The sequence below is a fragment of the Bombus affinis genome, chromosome 7, assembly GCF_024516045.1.
Source record: "Bombus affinis isolate iyBomAffi1 chromosome 7, iyBomAffi1.2, whole genome shotgun sequence".
Taxonomy (NCBI): domain Eukaryota; kingdom Metazoa; phylum Arthropoda; class Insecta; order Hymenoptera; family Apidae; genus Bombus; species Bombus affinis.
Window position 1 is genome coordinate 9,866,317 of NC_066350.1, and position 21,365 is coordinate 9,887,681.

Below are 21,365 nucleotides of genomic sequence, written 5' to 3' on the forward strand. Positions count from 1 at the left end.
GACAAGTATATTGTAGATGTGCCTCCAACAACGTTTGAAAGTTGTAAATATTATATGATAAACGTACCAGTAATTTATTTCAAGCTTTTTTTGTATTATTTGTAAGTTTTAATATATTAAAACAGTAAAAGATTTTAAAGTAATGAGTGTTTCAAACAGAATAAATAGAAAACAAACAAAAAAAAAAAAAAAGAAATATGTAAGAAGATAAAACACATTGTTTCTATTCTTACAAATTTTCAATAAAATGCATTAATTATTTGTTATACAATGATTTCGTAAAATATTTGTTCCGCTTCATTGATCGATGGGTTAACTTCCTAATGCGTAGTGCCGAACAAAAAACTCGAAGGCCATACCGATTTATCGGACCTACGGATCTTTTAATCCGTGCATACAGGATGCGTTTAGTTCTGTCACTCTTAAACAAGGACATTTGCCTCTATATAATTGATTAAACCGACTGGAACAAACAAACAGTCTACTGACGCTTGCTTTTTAACATGTCTTTCATTTCTTATATCGCGCTCTTTTTCTTTATTCAACGCAGCCTTTGTGCATCTGACTTGATTGTCCCGCAGAATAACGAACAATCAAGATCTTCTTTGTCAGATTCTGTGCAAAAAAAGATCGATGAAGAGCATGCAATTTTCGACGAAGAGAAGACAAGTAAGGAAAGTAGTTCCATTTATAATAGGGGGCAACTAGGATTTAATGAACGTAAGCGAGATGAAAAGAGATACGGTAACCAAGATACAGCACGCAAAGGGCATGACAAAGGAAGGCATAGTTTAGGAGAATCCGAAGTCGTCGATCACGAGAAGAATTCTTTTGAACGGCATGGTAGTGGATATTACAAAAAAGGGCATCACAGGACCGGTTTCAGCAACAACTACCATAAAGACGAGTCAGGAAATAATTCAAGCTTTTACGAGGACAGCGATGACGAAGGGGGGCATAGGTCGTCCGGGAATACCGGTGGATATTATGGGCAAAAATCGCAGAACTCGTTTAGGGACGGTTCGCGCGATGTATCTTACCTTGAAAAAGATAAGGCACAACAGGGAATATATGACAATAGAAAAATGTAAGTGTACTAGCAAGTTATTTTTATTTCGTTAACAATTTTTAGCAAAGATAATATGCACGTAAATCGAGCATATAAAATAATACTTTATATATTTGTTATTTATCTACATAAAACTAAAGTATGAATAATTAAAATATGATTTTATTTCACGTTAGTATTAACAATTATCATGGTCATATCAGAGGATATAACAACGATCGATATATAGATGATAGAAGAAATTATCTGAGGAACGAAGCACGACATTATTTTGATAAAAATAAGGGAGATATATACAATCATAAAGAAAGGTATTATCCAATTACTTATCGTAATAACGATCGTGTGCCCTCGTTCGGATATTCGCATCATTACGTGGATACATTACCTGGAGGATATTACAGAGAAGATCCGTACATTATACCTTATTCAAAAGATTATAGGTAATTTAATATAATTTATAAGATATTCATTGATATGAATCAGGCTATTAATTATTAATAATTTGTTTATTCTTAGATATTTTCCACATCGACAAAGAGATTACGAACAAGAAATATATTACCCTTATACAAGTGTTTACACTAAAAATAATCGAGACGATTTTGATGATAACGGATACTCAAAGAAATATAGGAATGATTTTAATAATGCATATCACGGAATTTAGAACTTGATTTTGCAACGTAAAGTATAGATGTAGAGAGCGACGACTAAAATGCAAGTTTGTACTTTTAGTAATAAAACTATCTTTTATATGTCCATAATTATTTTAAACTGATTCGATTTTTAATATTCATTGCAATATAGAGTACACCAGAAGGTCCACCACCATCATGAATAAAGGATACGACAAAGCTTCTGCAACTTTATTAAATTCATTATAAAGACGGTACTTTAACTTTGATAATTTTATAGCCATTTTAATTTTTGTATGAAAATATCTTTTCTGCGAAGTCGTCTGCTACTTACGTGTGATGTTTGGTTGCATATTTACGGTGTTATCGTAGAGAGTAAAATGCAGCATAGTTAAATATACATTAAAAGCATTCGTACAAGTTCGAACGATCCAGTTATATTCAGAGTCCAATTGAGAATTCTCGCTCATATTACATGTTTCTAAATCTTCTGTGACGATAGCGTTAATTTTCATTAAAAATTTTGAAACTAAATAACGGATTATACAAAAACATGTTTTGTATTAAAAGTGATGTTAATCGCATTATTTTCGTGGTTATATTCATGGAATCATCTCGGATTTGAAATTCATTAAAAACATCAAATGTCTGAATTTTCAAAAAATTGAAGTGTGTTTCGTCATAGATGAGATACAATATATAGATTTAATATACAATGCATTTATGTATCATATAGTTTAATAGGAAATAAGTTTTAAAGGAAATAAGAAACATTATAAATGGATGATTTCATTGTAGGTATGTATATATGTTTTCTACGCTGAAACGTGCTGAAATTTGTTCGCGGTTTGATTACTTACCGATAGTCAATTTTGAATAGGATCCCTTCATAACATTTTATGGTTTCGTCGCAAGAGGCGCTATCATCCGTCATCGTGACGTAATATGAAATACCCGACAGTCAGAGGTCTGGGGGTCTGCTGTATGACCTTGCAGTGTTTGTAAACAGATACACGTTGCTATTGCAAAGTGTTGAGAATACGATAGAATCAAGATTTAACAAAGCGTGTCACGAAAAATTTGCTTGAGAAACAACGAGAAGGAGCAAATCCACGGGGATCATGGAAGTGGAGCCTATGTGTATCGTAGAAAATGAGACGGTGAGTCGACAATTTGTGGAAACGATAAATTGACAACGTGCTCGTGTGATGCAAACTGCCATGAAAAGCAGGCAACAACATTACGCGCGTTACAAAGATTACACCATGTTATGCAAAGAGGGCGCACGTACAAAATGTCAGCTTTTTTGTAGTAGTTATTATTTTCGAACCGACGACAAAGGGCGTTGTTTCTTTCGCTTGACGTCAGGATCTCTGAGATTGAGGGTTTGTCAAGGGGTCGTGGGGTAGGGGGCAAGCAGTTCCGAAGGGTGGCTGTTTGCTTGTGTGTGATTCTTCTTAGTGTTCGTATACCAAAGCTGACGTTCGATGTCGCTGTTTCGTTTTTCGCATTCTTGTCGACTGATCGCGCCACGTGTCGTTGGTTTTCTTTCTTTCGTTTATTAAGAGATGTCTCTGCCGTCTTTAGATGGTCACATGATTTTCAGGCGCGGATATACTGGAGTTCATGTTGCGACTAGAAATCGTTCGATCGTCAACGTTCGTGTCTAGATTTATCATGCAATTACTATTATGAAATTCGCGGTACTTTGATAAACATTTGTTGTGTCAAGTTTAGCATGATTTATCTACTCAAGAGATAGTGGCATATCATATCGAGGGAACTTATTATTTGTTTTCATTCGAGCGTCGTATTGTAACGTATTTGACATGTCATCGTAGGTTACGGTTACTATCTACGTATATCACATATTAAAACAAGAAGAAAGAAGATGAAAGTAATCGAAGAATAGTTATTTGTGTTTGATTAGTCAATCGTAATTACTACCGTACATACAAGCAACTGAGTATTCAATTCTCGTGTAATAAGAACGTTTCATTAACCAATAGAAATTGAAAAAATACTACGCATAATTGAATACGTTACAAATGTCAAGTATTTATGACATGAAAAATTCTCACACTCTATCTATAGACAACTCTGGAATCGGAAGTCGTCCATTTCGATCATAACGAACCAATCGATGCGTTCGAAAAATGGACCGCGTAACTTGGTTACGTGTAAGCGTAATTTTAAAATCAGTGCCGTGTGTTTCACTAAATCGCCGATACGCGTCGCGTCAGTTGTTTAATATTACCGGTTGTTCGGGCACCGGTACCGAGCACCACGTCCCTGACCACAGCGTTTTAGCTCATCAACTGCGCAGTTGACACAACTCGCACGTCGCGTAGCACCGGTGAGTTTTTTTACATACAAATTTAATACGCGTTCCCGTAATTTCCTAGTCTTTAAGAGTGTTCTCGCTACCATTGTAGCTCGATGTTTGTTTCTTTTGAATTAGCCGTGAAATTAGCTACGCTTCTCGAACGCCTGATATACATACATACCATTTCCGAACCATACCCTGTTGATTCTGTCTTCGTTCAGTCGACAGTACGTACGCACGCTTTTCCGCCGGCATACGTTTAAGTCGGTGATGCACAGTCGCGCGGAATGTTTTAAACTCTATGAGTCTCGCGAGATCCATTTCGACATTGTTACATAGTTTAAAATGCCGGTCGATCGTTCTGTAGCTCTACCGTTAGACTTGGTCGCCCACACGCGACGCTACTGCGCAATTTAGCGGTGCATATCTATCACGAGAGAAAAAACTGTCCTATTAATCGGAGGAACTTTGGTATACATGTAGGAATTTAAGGGAAGACCCGTTTCTTCACTGCGATGTACATATATCGTACCTACGATAAATGTGTTTGCGTTTTAACGGTTTTGCGCGGTCTTACCCGCGTATGTTCTTTCTCCATAAATCGCGTAAAATTTAATCAAACCCAACCGATGTGTCGAATACAATTTAACGCGTATAATTTATTCGCGTTGTTTAATTCATGCGTCTAATTGGAGTAGAATGTTATTTCTACATTTTAAGACGCAATTTGTAATTATCAGTTTTCTTTACTTTCTTTCGATCTGCTTCGATCGAAATAAAATTTCGACGCATCGTAATTTATCGTTTCACGTTCACGTTTAGTCGAAATGGAATGTTATTCTAAAATAATTGACTTTGATCGAAAGAAATCTGTTTCGATTCTTTTCTGAAATTTCCTTCAGTCACCATCGTCTGTTACGCACTGGGAAAACTCAATGCTTACGTTTAATTACGAACAAGTAGAAAGTAGCTCACGTTTTGCATCGGCATGGCGTTACTTTGTTACATGTAGTCATCCTCGAAACTTACGTATCGATACCGAGCATGTTTATAAACACTTTTCGTGTTCGAACGTGCTCATTTCGCTGCGAGAAACCCGATAGGAGGAGCCTTTGTGTTTACTCGTGCCTCTGATAACCATTCGATGAATTGCGTTTACGAAATCAACGAGTATCGCGAATTCGCAGCAAAAACATTTCACAGCGCGGTAACGTTACGTTATTGGGATACTCTGGAAACGAAATATTTGTCAATACGGTTTCTTATTTCTAAGACGCGTTAAAGGTACGGAACGAGCAACGAAATTTTTCGAACGTTATCTGTACGTGTTAGGACTCTGTTTATCCGAACTTCATTCATTGAAATGTTAGTCAATACTTGTTTGATCGGACTTACTTATCTTAAGGCGAGCCTTTATTACGTAAACGAAAATGAATAGATAGCGAAGAAAAATGTTGTACCTTTATTGCATGAACCGTTTGTATGAGTTTAGGTAAATGGAATTGTACTGCTGTTAGAGTTATCATTCTAATGTATCGTTACAGAAATCAGTCACAGCTGTAATATATCGTGTTGAAATAAGCAACAGCAATCCAGTGGGACATACACGATACGGTGAATGTGTTAGAAAGCCTTCGACTGCTAAAAAAGTAAAGTATGTACTACGCTCTAACATACGTTCGTTTAAAATAGGTCGATGTCGATAGGATTTGAGGGAAACATCCTTGGACGCATCTAACACGATCGTTAGAAGATGAATCGCAGAAGGTGGAAGGTATTTTGTAGGCAATCTCGCAACTCCCATCAGGCAATCGCCCTTCCATCGTGATCTCGATACGTTTGCGATGCAATCGAAGCGTGGTGAACGGCGACATCGTCACGACGGATGCTCCGCGGTTCGTAAATCTCTTACGACGGTTCCTTATCGATACGAGGTCGCGTTCACTCGATAGGACCTCCTTGTCGATTTCGCGAATTCTATCATTCGGCGGCGATGATTCGATGGATGTTCCATCCTTCAATTTCCATAGCCATACGGCACATTTTTCTAATTTTTATGGAACGTTTCAAGTGTTCGTTTCGAGGTAAATGTACGAACATCTTCTTTCTTATTTTTATTTGAAATTACACAATTTTTTCTATCGTATTACATTGTTTCAGCGAAACAGAGAAAAGCTTATGTTTCTGGTAAGAAAAAGTTGAATTAGGTAATAACATCGGAATCAGAATATCAATATTTTATTAGCGTAGCGAAGGTTCGCGCAATACCCAAGGGCAACTATCGAGAAGTTTATTTATCTTGAAATTGGAGGATTAAGGAGAAACTAACCGTAATCGTCAGACGTCTGGATGTGGTTTCGACCAGGCAGACGTAGCGTTAGTAGATATTTCCCATCAACGTCAGACGTTTGTGTATTAATGCATCGAAGATGCACGCTTCTGCACGATTTTCAGCTGTCGCTGTTCGGTTATCGATTTATAAGAAATCCCACCTTTATACTAACTTGTAAATGGTGGTGTAGAGAAACGTAGGTGATATAGCCATTCCCTAATTGAATCATTTCAAGCGCGTTGACTTCACTACTACGAATTCATTTCTGCTCTTTTGCATTTTTAATCTAGGAAATTACAAGCAACGAATTTAATTCTTGCGAGGTAAATTTTTCTGTTAAAAACAGAACAATATACGTATAGTAGGTAACAGGTATTATTTAAATTTGAAAGCAACATGGCTTATAGTATTCGTTGTTAGAAAGCGTAGCTGCATTGAAATTGCACATTTTTTTCGTTACAAATGTCTTCATCTTTATCGCAACGTATTATGTCTAACGCTTTCTCTGTTTTTCTAAGCCATATTGCCGAGACGCGTATAAACTGAAAAATGCAGTAGTCGTGCCAGCCGCATTTACTCGAATAATTAAAGCGTGGTAGCGTATACATCGTTAGCGATGAAACGAACGATATGAAATAATAATTTAAAAGAAGATGATACGAATAATAATAAATTCGACGGGATATTTTAAAAATACCATTTCATCAGTCGCATTCTTGTATCTTTCAATTTATGCGATCGACCGATACGATATCTGAACCACTTGAACGTTCGATTCTCAAGTTCAAGAGATTGGTAATCCTTGAGTCAATTATTCGTTTAACGGGTTAAAATAATCGTTTAAACCTCTGAGAAATTGATCGAATAGAAAAATACGAGTAATCAGGGTAGGAAAAATCCAGCGTGGCAAACGTTAGAGATACTCGGTAGCGAAAACAAAAAAGTTTGTTCGGCGGTTGCGAATTTAGGGCGCGAAACGTGGACGGGCGTCGAGCGTCCCTGAATTTACGGGATTTTCGTCGGCGGGCGCGATTTCACCGTGGCGCTTTGCCATTGTATTCGCGGAATTTCTCTCGTTCATTGTTACATAGCGGCGTTGGTGGCGCGGTTGGAAAATTACGAGGCTCCCTCCTCCACTTCCTCTTTCTTCGTCTCTCGTCCGGCCGCGTTATTTCTCCGGCGTACAATGACGTGGAAAAGCCGAAGAAGGCTTTCACGCGCGTCCTTGTTGTCGCCTCGTTTTTACCTACGTTTTTTCCTTCCTATTTGCACCTGTCCGTGACGTCCGGTAACGCGATTATATCTTTCCTCATAACGATACGTAGATTCGCTTTGTTAACCCTTTTGCCGCTTTACCCTTGGGACTGGCAACGTTTTCAATATGAAAAAATATGCGCCTGAATACATCGTTGTAAATATCAATTATGGTGTAATTATTATTAATCGTTAATTACGATAAATTCTGACATAAGTGGAAATACAAATGATTGCGTTGTATCGTAGACGAGTATTTAAGGGTTTCAGCGAGTCATTAAATGGTCAGTAGTTGAGGGCTCAGTGAACAGACGCATTGAGGGATTCTTTGAGAAAGAACCTGGATATAGTAGTTTTTTAATTCAATAGGTGACATTTTTAATTCAACTCCAAAAATAAAAATTTTTGGAATCAAATTACGCGTTTAAACTAACATCGATGAAGGTGAATTAACGCAATAACTGAACGAGTCTTATTCGTTCCTTGCAAATTGTGCATTTGTCACGTATTTCCTATCAGATCACTATCTTTCTCGACTATATTATCTATCGGAGTACTTCTTCTCAGCCATCGACTGCAATAAAATCAAATAGAAAATGAACAAGAATTGACCTATCATATTTTTTCCATGTGACGTTCGATTAGAAAAAAGAAAAGTTATAACAAAGAGAGTACACGTTGTTGGCAAGTGGTTTGCCACTTTCAGAGTTTTATCATTCTACGTCTTAGATCGACTAGCGTAAGTAGACTTTGTCTCGTTCGTTAAGCTCTGCACCAAGTCGTGCTTCCTCTTGCGAGATTCGCTTTGTAGGCCATGGATGAAAGAGCGTGTGGAGAATCGTGCAACCTTCGACGAACAAAGGTAATCATAAGGTTGCGCGGCTTGTGTATCCGGCAACTGTGTTTCACGTTCACTCGATGCCTAGCGTTTTATAAGCGTGAATCGCAGTTACGTGAAGCGTGAGTAGCGTTTTTCTGTGACATTACGGAAATACGATAAGAACGGACGGACATCGCGGTAATCCAATCGTAGGCCGACACTGATTTTATTAACGGTAGCGAATACCGACGACGATCGTGTTTAGTTGGTTCTATTCTATGCTGCGACAACGTTGATCATCGTTTCCACGAACGGCGGGAACGTCTTCATGCAGAAGCATTGATTGAATTCATGCTCGGCCGGATTTCTCCGATTCGCTTGCTCGAGCCTGGAATAAAGCGTAGATTGAGAAACGAAGAGGTAAAAGGAGCGGCGGGTTTAACGCGTGTAGCTTGCCGAAGACAAAAAGGGACGTCTTCCGCGGTGATTTTCAGTCTCGTCTTTATTTCGTGCCGTGTAAACGTTGTTATGAATTTCCAGAGGAATCACGGAACGGCGTAAGAGGATTTCGCCTAACTCCGTCCGTCTACTGAATAATTGAACCTCGCGGCAATCTCTGCCGCCCTGTTCCGCCAAGAATGAGACCGACAAACCTTCGCTTCGGCTCGATATTACGGCCGAAGCTAGGGAAATTGCTTGGCTGGCCGCGAGGCACAAATTTGCATGGCCATTTTCACGATCGCAATTGTACGGTTTCCAATGGTTTTGTAATCGTACAAAAACTCCACCGACCATTTGCTCTTCGCCCGCGTGACTCGCTCTCATCCGACGACGAGAACCATCGCTTGGCGACGAAGGGTAGACGCTTTGGCAAATTTCGATACGGTATAAGGTTGGGACCGCGTCATCGAGGTCGATGTGCTCGTGGAAAATGGACGAGGAGGAAGGGTTTCGTATCGAAGTAAAAATCGACGAGAACGAGACGAGAACCAGCTCGAAGAGGGAGAAAGAACGTCAGAGTAAGAAACTGAGCGACAGAGACGGTAGAGAGATTTTTGGGGTTAATAGGAGGTATCAAGGGTTGGAAAGATGGCTAACGCGTTTAAGAGAGTCCCGCTAAGGGAGCCTGGAAGTAATTCCATTAATAACGAAAATTAATTGAACGACGAGTTCTTTCCGTGGAATTCCGCGAGTGGTCTGACTCGTATGAAAGGAACGAAGTTCGTGGCCGAGTTAAAAAGGTAGGACGAGCTAAGGACGTTTCCCCAATCCTTTGTAATTAAAGACTTTCCATTCGAGAGGTGATCGTCCCGGAAGTTGTGCCATCAAGTAAAAGAAACAGAGCGTACGTTAACGAACGATATTTACCACGTTCGTGGTCTCGAATTAATCGCAGATGCTCCTGAAACAAAGAGACGTTATCGGCCTCGTTTTTATCTCCATCTATCGTTTATTTTGTTCTATTCCAATCACCTGGAAAAATCTGTACGGTAACGAGAAGAAATTTGAGCAAAAGAGTGGAAGGTTCGTGTAAAACGAATCGAATGGAACGAGAGTGTCGGACGCGATGTACAAATACTTCATTAGCGCGCATAGAAATTCACCGAGTAACCCAAAGGAATTTTTATCGTATATTTTAAACGACAGGACAATGTCCGTCGATCGGCTTCGAGTGAGAGTTATTTATATTTCAACTTTATCCTCGCGCGAGTCCAGCTTTCGTTCGTGAACCTTCTATCGAGAGGAGACGCAGTTGCTCGTCTCTGGTTTTTATTCTCCCTTGATGAAATCTATTCACGGAAGCAGGAAGATGAATAAAATTTCTGGTATACCAGTTAGGCGGTCTTATAATAATGGCAGGCGTGATTAAAGCATAATAGAATACCGATTACGCGAACTATTAATAGAACGATCAATTATCGGAATAACGATTAACGAAAAATTCGATGACCACGAGTAAGATTGGGAAATATAATAAGATTAGAAATAGAGACAGCAAGAGATTACGATACTCTTACTTAAAAAAATATTGCCTTCTCTTTAATATTAATATTTATAATTCAAACAAAATTGCTCGATCATCTAGTCTGTGATACGATCAATTCGGATAATCAAGACTTCGTCGTATAATAAACCTGTAAAACGTGTCAATTTATGTACAAAGCCGAACAGAAAACTAACACGTCACGTAGATTCTATTTTACTTCGTTTATATTTACTTTATCCATAATTTTCTGCTTTGAACGGCTTATATCGTCGTTTATACGATTCTGTCTTATAAGTAGGATTTTGAGTAAAATATTAGGTTGTCGGAAAAGTTTCTTTCGTTTCATAAGGTGATAACAGATGAACAACAATTTCTATTTTATATTATTCTATTCAATTACGTATGATCCATTTCGTTCTACTTCTATTATTACGTTCGTGCATAATTCAATAAACTAATATAAAACAAAAAACGATTATAAAACAGAAGAAGCTCTTTGGACAACCTAATACGATGATCAACTATATCCAATTGATTTTTATCGGGAATAAATAATTTATAAATAAACGCAGCGATCAAAAACGAAAGTATCAGTCGACAGGTGTTGCGCCGCTTCTGCAACACGCCCTAATAGCACGTGCAACATCGCCTTTGACACGATCACTGACCACGCATCGGTCGTCCGTGTATGCTATACCTATAAACTAAACCGTATATGCCGTTGCAACGAATCGTGCGTTCGCATCGCTAGATTAAATCACGCTTCACGCGGAACGAAGAGCTGCGGCACGAAGCGAGCCGCGTAACCCGGCCTTTGCGCTCGAGAAACACGCGTAAGAGGGAATCGGCCGACGAACTGCGAAACTACAAAGCCCCTGTGCTCGATTGTGTACAGTGTGGTCTACTAGCTTCCGGTCTCTGGCGTGCAGCAGTTTACTATCGAGCATCCGGCTATTCCGTCCACGCAATCTCTCTTGTCTATAACCTGCGCGAATCTCCGAAGCGTAATCCTCAAAGTATAGAGAATAGAGAGCTGTCGTTACTTACGAATTTCAATATTTTCCTCTCGATACGCGCGTGTGTTGGTGGGAAGGGAGATGAGCCTAAGCGACGTAGGTTCGATCGGTTTCTAACGATATTGCACCACTTTCCTTTGAGATCATTTTTAGCAACAAGGTACGTACTCGCGTGTATCTTCGTTATTGGCCGAGATGGTCACGTTTCGAAATTTGTCATCTACGTTGTCAGATAGAAAGCCGAACGCAACTATACCGGTGTTTTTACTATTGATCCTTGGGAGAAGTGTCTAGCTTTTATTCCGCTGGAGATCGGACAGTAAAAGCGTCAAATATGTACGCGGAGACAGTTGAAATCGACGGGAGATTCGAGAGGTTGATGGTCGAAGCGCGGAAACGAGCGAATCGTTCCCCTCTGCGATCGGATACACGTCAGAAATGCGAGTGGGATTGTCAAGCGCAGGAATGATGGTGCAGGTAGCACGGCATTGGCGATAGGGGCGTGCAGGAATCGACGGAAGTGTCAGTGACAGTGTAGGGATTTAACGAGTTTTCCTGCCCTTCCCCTATAGGGTGTACTCGCGTCGTCGACCGACGTGTGTCTCAAATAGCGTAATATAGCGGCAAAACGATGGAAATCTAATTTCTCTCGATTCAGCCACGTTGTTCTTGCGTCTGTCTGCTCGCTGACAACATGCAGCGCGTGACTTAATTATATTCTTGATTCTGAAACCGGTCAGAATGGCATAAGGCACACGACAGGGTCTTCGTGAACAGACGCAAGTCGGAATCCTTACGCGAGCATGCTGCTGTTTGTCTTTCTCTCTCTCTCCCTCACACACACACACTCTCTCTCTCTCTCTCTTTCTCTCTCTTTTTGCACGTTTCCTGTATCTCGCTACTCATCGTGCAACATCAATTCCATTTTCTATCTACAAAGACTGGCGCGTGAGAAGAGTCACGAGACCGAGGGAGGATGAAAGAAGGACAGGGAATCGTGGAGAGCCTCACAGCGAGAGACAGACAGAGAAGAGACGAGCTAGGAGGATGGGAAGTGGGCGAAAGAAGTCGGAAGCGGTCGAGGGAAAGAAAGAGGATTCGAGGAGATTTAATACCAGATAGGATTGAGAGGCAAGGATAGGGCCGAAGGTAAACATCTTCCTTAAAAGAGGGTTGAATTTGTATTTTGTCACCCGTGAGCACATGCATAGCTAAGCCTGCGGCCTCCTCTACTCGTCGCAACAACCGTGCCCAGGGGACGTCTAAATTTTAACGGGTCGTGTGGGGTCGCTGTCGTTCGGACACGCCTGTATCCTCGCGTGCGTTATATTCTCTTGTTTGCCTTCTTTATCTCTCGAGGGGGCAGAAGATCGTCTTTTCGATTCACCCCTCCGGTGCTACGATCGTATTCTTTTTGCTTGGCGCGTTAAACAATCCAAGCAACGAACGATGGTTCTTTTTAAGCAACTTTGACTATCGAGTGGCGGTAAAATGGGCGGCGACCGCGTTCCTTTGGATTTACGAAACGTTCCATACGCGTCAATGGCGGGTTGGAAAGTTAAGCGGATAACGATCAGGAATAAAGAGGCGCCGTCTGGCCTTTTCCGCAACGACAAATTACGTTATTTGCCGTGGTTATCCTAACGCGAGAACTCGTCAATATGGTCTTCTGTAAATAGCCGTGATGCGCTTAGGGTAGCGTCGATGGGAACTTTCTGTCGAGGTTCTAGCAATTCTAGTCAAGCTGTTCTCTTTCTCACTCTCTCTCACTTCCTCCCTCGCTCCTGAATAAGCTTTTGTTCCCATTGAAAACGGTGGACGTTGTTCTCCGCGAGCTCGAACTAACTCGTTTGAGATATTAATCAGCGGAAGGAAGAAACAACGGATCAAGCGGGTATTACGTCGCCGTAGAGACTCGTATCATCCGCTTTCAGATCTTCCCACTAGCCGTTTCGTCGCTGTGATGTTCTGACGTTACGATTCCCGATTTTGCTCGATAACCGGCAACGGTGCACAAAAGTGCTTTTTACCATCGCGTTATATCCCGAACGCGTCGCGATTCTTGCCTGTTTATTTTAGTTCTCGTTGAATTTTGTCATTTTTTGTGACCGGTAGAAAGAATCCGGTTGTAAATGTTTTTCGTAGCAAGTTAGGACGCGTTTTGACCATTTTTTTTTACTATACAATTTCAAATTTTTCGGATATTCGCAGAATCTCAGGGTTTGTTGTTCGTTTTCTGTTCACCACTGTATTTCTGGCTGCAAAAGATAAATTCTCCAGTTTACGTTTCTCCGTTGTATTTCTTCAGTTTACTAAGTCTGTTTTCTTTTTTAATTTCAGGAGGGATCTCGCGGTGATCGGAAAGAGGGGGGTAAGAGGGGACGCAAGCCTGGAAGGAAGGCGTCCGACAAGACGGACATGAAAGCCAAGCTCGGTAAGAAGCTTCTCTATGTATTTGTATTATCTGCTTCAATTTTACTAGTCCCTATATTATTCAAGCGTGGAGATTAGAAACTCTCAGCATTTACGGTAGATCGCGAAAGAATCGAACGGTAACCACAGGAAATTATTATGAATATATTATACGCGTTATGGGAAATTTATCGAACCTTCATTAGCATTGAAACGAAACACGTCTATCGCGACTATATTGGTCAAATTTACAGCCAGTGCGAATTTGCAGGACTAGGGGTTACGAGACATTTATTACGAACAGGCACTCGGTAAAAAATTATTATAGTATTCTATAATACAAATATGTACTTTCATGAGCCGATGTATATCGATATATACCTTCGCGTTACCAAGAAAAAATGTATCAGGCAAAAATTGCCGGATAGGTTAAAAAAAACGCTCGGAAGATTTTATAAGATAAGAAGATTGCTTCCTTTACGCCTTCGGCTATCCAACGCGAAATTTTCCGCCGATACGACGATCATGTAAATCAAGGATGGTAATTCCGGCTGTCACCCTTTCTCCGCGTATTCCCAAAAGCTCGTCTCATCGTGAATCGTTCTTTTTTCGTGGCCGATGGCTAACGATATTTGCGCGTCAACCTTAAGAAGCCGAGTTAGCCCCGATTTGCATTTTCGCCGGTGGTGTATTAAGTAGGAAAACAAGATGTAACCGCATGCGTTGCACAAGCCACGTGAGAAATGCACGCTGCTTGATTACGAGGCGTCGAATAACCGTTCTCGAGTCTCAGACCCATGACACCGTAGGAATATTTATCCTTCCCGAACGAATGAATATTTATGCTGGGTCAACTCGGTGGCTGGAACCGATGTTCCCGATGATTCCGTGCCACGACGAAATGGCAAGGTGTGCTTTGCAATTCCGTCATCTTGGCAGTCAAGACGAGGACGCCCTGGCAAAGACATTGACGAGGAAAGCTCGAAGCGATGTTGCGGAATATCCGCTGCAGCCATGCTGCTTCTTTTCCTTTTCTTTTCTCGCGTCATCCTTTTTTAATTTTCCGAGCTTTCCATCGTTCCGCTTTGCTTTTTCGCGCAGCTTCGCTAGAATCTTTGTACATACGCGTTCACGTATAAACTCGCGGGGTAATCACGCGAGAGAAACAATTTTCCCCATGGATCCAACGTCTCCCTTCTTTCTATGCCTTCATTCCCGCAGCTTTTGCTTCTACGTGCATTCGAACTAGTTTCTAAAGGTTGGGCGGAAGCAACACGGACAGGATCTAAGCTCGTTTTACGACCAACTTTCGCGTTTGCAATCCTCGCAGCTCCGTGGTTGAACCACGCTTTTCCTCTTGCCCGTATTTTTCTTCCTTTTGTGATTTCCTATCCATCCAGCTTCCCTGATCTTTGCTTCGAATCGACGCCGCACGACGAATACGCTGGTTTCGTCGAGTCTTTCGACAGCCGTAATTCGTGACGTTGCCACGACCGCTTCCGGTTTCGCTCGGTCAGCGTCGTAAATCCAATTTTCCCTAATTTCATTCACGCGTGCGCTCCCTCCGGGCTTCCGATCGCTTGTTTTCACACGGATTTCCCGGTCAGATCTTATTCGACAGACTCGTTTGATTTCGTCCAGATGTCAGCTCCGAGCTACATCGTAAATGGAGCCGCAAATTGACTGCGCGAGAACGTTTAATTTCCGTGTCGAGATGGAATCGATCGCGGTGGCTAGCTGCGTCACCGACGCGTCTACCGCGCGAATTCATTTTCGATAAAATTCTCCTTGATCCGACTGCTTCGAACGTCTCACCGTCGTCGAGAGTCTCTTCCCGCCTGTTCCCCGGACAGCAGCTTCCTTTTAAAAAAGAAAGGCTGCGACACGAGTGCCGGGCAAGAGACGTTTATTGCCGCGTAAAAGGCGGGCTTAGTGAGCCGTAGACGCGATAATAGCCGCGACCCTTGATCGTAAAGAGCTTTATCACACCGCGGTCCCAGACCACCGGAGAAATTTGCAATATCCTGCAACGGGCTATTAAGATCGATTTTATCCGGCGCTTCGTCTTCTTCGCGAGTATTCGTGGCATAGCGGAAATGTTACGCGCCGCGCCATCAAACCAGTGACGTCATTCACGGTTCGTTTCCTTTATCCTTTTTCAGTAGACAATGCAATATTGTTAATTAATACAGAGATCCAGGTTATTAATTAAAATAGCAAAATCATGTAAATATTAAAGCTGTTTAAATCATTTTAAATTCTCGCAATAAGATTTACATCGGCGAATCGTGTCATTAATTCCTTATTTTTTCATAACTCTTGTAAATAATTTTTAAAAAGTTTAGATCGTTATTTCGTACGAACATAAACTGCTGGCCGATTAATCGTTTCCGTAACAATCTGAACCAACTATGATGCTCTATACAAGCGAAGTAGGTGCCCTAATACTTATATACGGGGTTCTATATATCGTATCAGAGTTTCATCAGTACCCTGTGTCTGTGTAGTACGTATCGTGGGTACGCCAGTACACGTGAAAAATAGCGCGTCACATTTGAGTTACGCGAATTTATCGCGCAATGGTTGCGTACACTGCGGATGCCCACGTCCTTCACCTTCGTTTGTAATTTTTACCACGACAATTTATGGCAAATCCCGCGGATGCAGCAGGCAACATTTATCGATGCTCGTTTCTCGCCGCGCACAACAGTCCGTTTGTATACCTTGTCTAAGTTTCGTATTTGTTTTACGTAGCACTAGGTCTATTTAGTTTCGATTTTATGGCAGTTGTTACGTGGTAGTGCCATTTCGTGCAGTTGCTGGCAGGTTAAGCAAGAAAGCTATTCGAATCCAGGGCTGCACATACATATAGGGCGTAACGGTATTTGTATGCGTAGTCAGATACGAGTGGAAAACTTTCCTGTTTTCGATTCAAACAGCTGACGTTTCGCGGTATTCTTGAGTTCGTCCTTTCTTCCTTTCGTTTCTTATCTTCAGCACGAAAGATCTTTTCCTTCTTAAACGATTTCCATAGCCGAGCTGGATTTTAACATTCCAATTTCATAGAGCTCAGATCGCGACGCAATATGGGAAATTCAGTTAATTCCTACCTTCATTGATGTAAACCAACGAGTCACGAAAGTTTATTTTAGAATATATTTCTTTTCCTATTCTTATTCAAAATTGCAAGCTTACCAATTAGCGTATCGAAGTACGTACGAAAAAAGTTGCTAAAATGTTTTAGAAGCTAATAAAATTTCAATTTGGGAATGTTATATAATAAACAGAAGGTAGATGTACTTGCAGCTGTTGCGAGTGTCGAAGAGTTCAAAGTGATTCGAAATCTTACTTGTTCCGTATTTTTCTTCGATGCCATAATCTTTTCGCACGTGCACGATTCCTGTCACATCGTCATACACGACCCGGAAAAATAGTATCGCGTTACTAGTCACCGTGGTATCGAGCAGACACTAATGCTCGTATTAAGCTTAACACGTTTCTGGGTCTCATTAAGCCGCAATTTTTTTCCCTTTTACACGTCTCATTATGTTGCTCGTGTTTTACGCGGGTCGAGGTTCGGAGCAAAACTTGTCGCAAAGTCGCGTAAGAAAGCAGCATTTCAAAAATATTCTGTCAACCGTGGTTAGAATTTTACTGTTTTACTTATCTCGCGGGTGGCAGACCTCGAGCGACAGATCTATTTTGAATTATTAACATCGTATTCCATTCGTCGTTGGATTCGATTTCGCGTGAAAAATTTACCAAAGGAGCATCGGTGGCGTTACACCGGCTCGTTTGTTTCGCTTTCCTTCTCGTGATCCTCTTTTCCATTACTTCTTAAGAACGCCTCGTAGTTGTCGGAGTTTGAATTTCGAGATGTAAAGGTACGAAACAAGTTGGGTATAAAATTGTTCAGAAAATTGAGTGGACATGAGGACAAAGCTATAATACTTGTTTATATTATACTCTCGTCTTCTCCTTTCTAAGCCGAGATGTTCTATTTTGTGTTTCCATGTTTCAAGATATATTTTAAGCGAAGTTGTGTTATACAGGTTATTAGGGAATAACGAATATATATTTTTAACGCTAGAGTTATCACACCAGCCAAATTGACTGGTTTTACAATTTTATTTTAAAATTCCTAATTCATGTTATATATTTTTTCAGCAATGCTGTAATGACTTTCGCAATAATAACTAAAAAAATAATATAATGAATTTCATTTTGTTTTTTATGTATTCAAGCTCAAAATAATTTTGTATCAAAGCTAATTATACCAACAGCAGTCAAAATGGTACTTGTCAAAGCGTAAAGGGTCCTGCAATCTGTTTATCGAACCCCAATTAACCAGTTTCCTCGTTTCGTATAACTACTCACACGTTTTCATAATTTTTACTGCGTTTCATTCAATATGACGATATCAGTTATCAGGCAAGTTCCGGATCGATCGCTAGGTACTAACACTAGAAATACCACACCAGTCAAAATGATTGGTTCTACAATTTTATAAATGTGTCAACCCTCGTTTAGGGGTTATGGTCCCAGATGGGTTAATAATACCAAAAATGTACTACACAACATGGAATTCCTTCTGTAATCAATAAATATAAAAATATTCTACTATTTCGTATTTTTTTAAGACCAGTCATTTTGACCGGTTTTGGTAGAAATAGCTTGGTAGTTCTAGCGTTAATTGAACGTAGAGAAATATAAAATTGCCGCAATAAATCGATAACTTTCCTTCCATTTCGAAATATTAGATAGAAATGATAAAAAGTAGTTTTATCTGTAAGAAAAATTCACTGCTCAGTGTATCCCGTATGTGAGATACGGCAGCGAACGTGTTAAGCAGTAAAACGTTACTGAACGTATACGACACTTTACAAGACCTTCCCTAGTTACATCGTCGCGAGTTTCTCAGGTTTACACTCTTTTGCGTTTATTTTTCCAGAACGAAGTCGACAGAGCGCGAGGGAGTGTCGTGCTCGGAAGAAGCTAAGATATCAGTATCTTGAAGAGCTGGTAGCCGACCGCGAAAAGGCTGTGCTCGCACTTCGAAGAGAGCTGGAGATGGTAAGTCCTTCTCCATGGGAATGTCTGCTTCTTATCCTTTATCATCTTATTTCCGACGATTCGTTTCTCCATCATATTTTGCTCGTATATCCTGTAATATCCCCCTGGCCGTTTCCTATGCAACGAGACGATAATAAATCCTTTCGCTCGGAAGAAGTTCTCGCGGCTTGCAAAGTGAGTTATACACCTATTATTCCGGTGCGCCCCTTCACGGTGGATGTTTTTAAAGTCGTACGTGTTCTCGATTATGCAATCGCGGGCCATTTTATCCAGCTCGTTCGGGAAAGAGTTACAGCTGTCCTAGAATCGTTGCGGAGCGTTGCGTTTGTATTTTCTGCGTGCGTTAATATCGTAAATTCCCGGGGCAAGGCAAGAGGAACGAGAATACCGGAGGACACAAAGTTTTTCCGAAGAACCATAAACATGTCGGGGATCCTACCTCCTTTTTCGTCTTTTTCCTCTTTTGAACGGATTAATGGGCGTCCTGAAGTTTCCAGAATTAGTTCTGCTACCTAGACAACGATAGAGCGCGCGATGCAGGCATTGCAAAATCTCCTAACATTCATTCCCAGTGATGTTTCTTGGTTGTTCACGAGCCGAGCGTATCTTAGTTAATTACCCTGTGTGATTATCTAACGCAGTTCGATATATATATATATATATATTATTACCAGTAAATCGAGGATAACGCATTTAGAAACGTGACTATCGGATCGTTGCTAAATCTCGCGTCTGTTTGCTTTAGATTCTCATTGTCGAGTATAAAAGAATCAAATCCGATAAGAGTTTTAAAGGTACGTACATTTAAATTGTATGATGATGGATTAAGTAGAACGATGCGAACCCCACGAGCTTTTCACGTTTTAAGCTTTTTCTTGCAGTTGTATCGAAAAGAATCTTTCCACACGTTTATCCTGCACGTTCAAATCTACCGCAGAAGAACGACTTGTCGAGCGAATAGAAGAGGAAAGAGCCTTTCTCGCATTGTCTATCCACATCACCACCCTCCAACTTTCCCAGCTTCCTTAAAGTTCCCGAGAACTGTTTGAGTATAAGAAACGACGTTCGATCGCATGTCAGCTGGAAGCACGTGTAACCGCTATCCCGTTATTTTCCTTTCAGTATCGGCAGTGGGGACAGGAATTGGACGCCGGACGAGTTCCCGAAGGGCTACAAGCGATGCTGGAGGAGCTCGGCTCTCTAAAGCGGGAGAAAGCGGTCAACTAACCGAACAAGAAAGACAGAAAGAGAAACACGAGTCAGAAACATCGAGCTCTGCCATCTTTTTTAGCTTTTATTCATTTTATCGCGATAGTCGAACTTCCTCCCGTATTCCCGGTTATTCTTTCGACCGAAAAAGTCCGCACGGAAGAATTCAGATTCTTTTCAACGACTCGTTCGAGTTCTGTCTTGCGTTTTTGTACGGAAGAAGTCGTTGAAAAAAAGAAAAAAGAAAAACGAAAGAAAAAAGAGAGAGAGAAGAAATTCTATCTCGTCCAGACTTACGATTCTGTCCCACTTTTACCTAGTCTTTGTACGTTCTCCTCTTATCGTGTTCTTCTTTGGAGGAGAAATCGATTTGGCGTCGTTGTTTCTCTAGTTATTATTATTGTGTTTTGTGTTTGATACTTTACACAGAAAATTCGTTCGTGCCTCTTGTTATTTGTGATCGATTAAGTTAACAAACTTATTGTCCTTGTTTTATTATCGTTGCGACTCGACGATATAAAAACAGACCCGGTCAACGGTGACCAGGTACTCGTTGTACCGAAAAGTACCTAAAAGAAGTACCTTCTCTAACGATTGTTAAGAAGAGAGAATGAGAAGAAAATTATATATCTTTGTTACGCGTCGATGAAGAACGGCCGTTCTGTATCATAACAAAAAGAAAGTGATGAACTACATATTTGCTTGTTCCGAGACTCTGTCATATATTATATTATAGTAGGTGTACTTGTTGAGCAATCTAGATCTCGTTCTTTTCAAATTATCTTCAGGTGCGTTTTTTTCTATTCTGATAACATAGCCGTGTGTACACGACCGACAAAGATTATCTGTATGGAAATAGTATTTTTGTACTGTCGTATAAAACGCTATTATTTTGTGCAGATTATTGATATTGCGAGGAACTTGTTCATATACATATATCTGGGAAAAGAAGTCTAAGGATTGAATAAATCGAATATTTTTAAACAAATCCGCCTCGTTATTTATTTCATTGTCTTTTTCATTCTTTCGTCAAGATTTTTCGATCACGAAATCATATTTTATTATTCATTTACAGTTCTTTTGGTCGGACCACGGAGAACGCAGTTTTATCGACGTCATTTTGGAATAATATTTCTCACGCCATGACTCCGCGCAGCTGTACACGAATTTGCATATTTCGTTGTGAAATACGTTCGACAACGAAATCTCTGTTTCGATTTGCGTAGATT

The 21,365-nt window shown here is 40.6% G+C and overlaps 1 protein-coding gene and 1 long non-coding RNA gene across 8 annotated transcripts; one reads left to right on the top strand and one right to left on the bottom strand.

The window, feature by feature from the left end:
• Window positions 1–110: 110 nt before the first annotated feature.
• Window positions 111–21,124, top strand: LOC126918639 (REPTOR-binding partner). 6 transcript variants are annotated; one of them, XR_007711383.1, is made up of 8 exons: window positions 111–1,087; window positions 1,246–1,512; window positions 1,589–1,793; window positions 1,880–2,505; window positions 2,588–2,867; window positions 12,383–12,591; window positions 13,783–13,876; window positions 18,806–18,927. XR_007711383.1 is itself a non-coding variant. In XM_050726753.1 (7 exons), exons 3-7 carry the CDS (start codon window positions 5,787–5,789, stop codon window positions 19,886–19,888), a joined length of 366 nt encoding a protein of 121 aa, XP_050582710.1. In that variant the 5' UTR covers window positions 3,342–4,063; window positions 5,578–5,647; window positions 5,726–5,786; the 3' UTR covers window positions 19,889–19,983. The 6 variants fall into 6 exon arrangements, 5 of the variants coding, with proteins under 5 accessions (XP_050582708.1, XP_050582711.1, XP_050582710.1 ...); XM_050726753.1 differs by lacking the exons at window positions 111–1,087; window positions 1,246–1,512; window positions 1,589–1,793; ... (1 more) ...; window positions 2,588–2,867; window positions 12,383–12,591 and adding exons at window positions 3,342–4,063; window positions 5,578–5,647; window positions 5,726–5,807; window positions 19,673–19,721; window positions 19,809–19,983; XM_050726751.1 differs by lacking the exons at window positions 111–1,087; window positions 1,246–1,512; window positions 1,589–1,793; window positions 1,880–2,505; window positions 12,383–12,591 and adding exons at window positions 19,673–19,721; window positions 19,809–19,962 and having other exon boundaries at window positions 2,719–2,867.
• On the bottom strand, window positions 1,564–4,413 carry LOC126918648 (uncharacterized). 2 transcript variants are annotated; one of them, XR_007711386.1, is made up of 3 exons: window positions 4,215–4,413; window positions 2,042–3,342; window positions 1,564–1,936 (listed from the first exon to the last, which is right to left on the bottom strand). It is a non-coding gene; the product is annotated as an uncharacterized LOC126918648 (long non-coding RNA). The 2 variants fall into 2 exon arrangements; XR_007711385.1 differs by having other exon boundaries at window positions 1,564–3,342.
• Window positions 21,125–21,365: the final 241 nt, after the last annotated feature.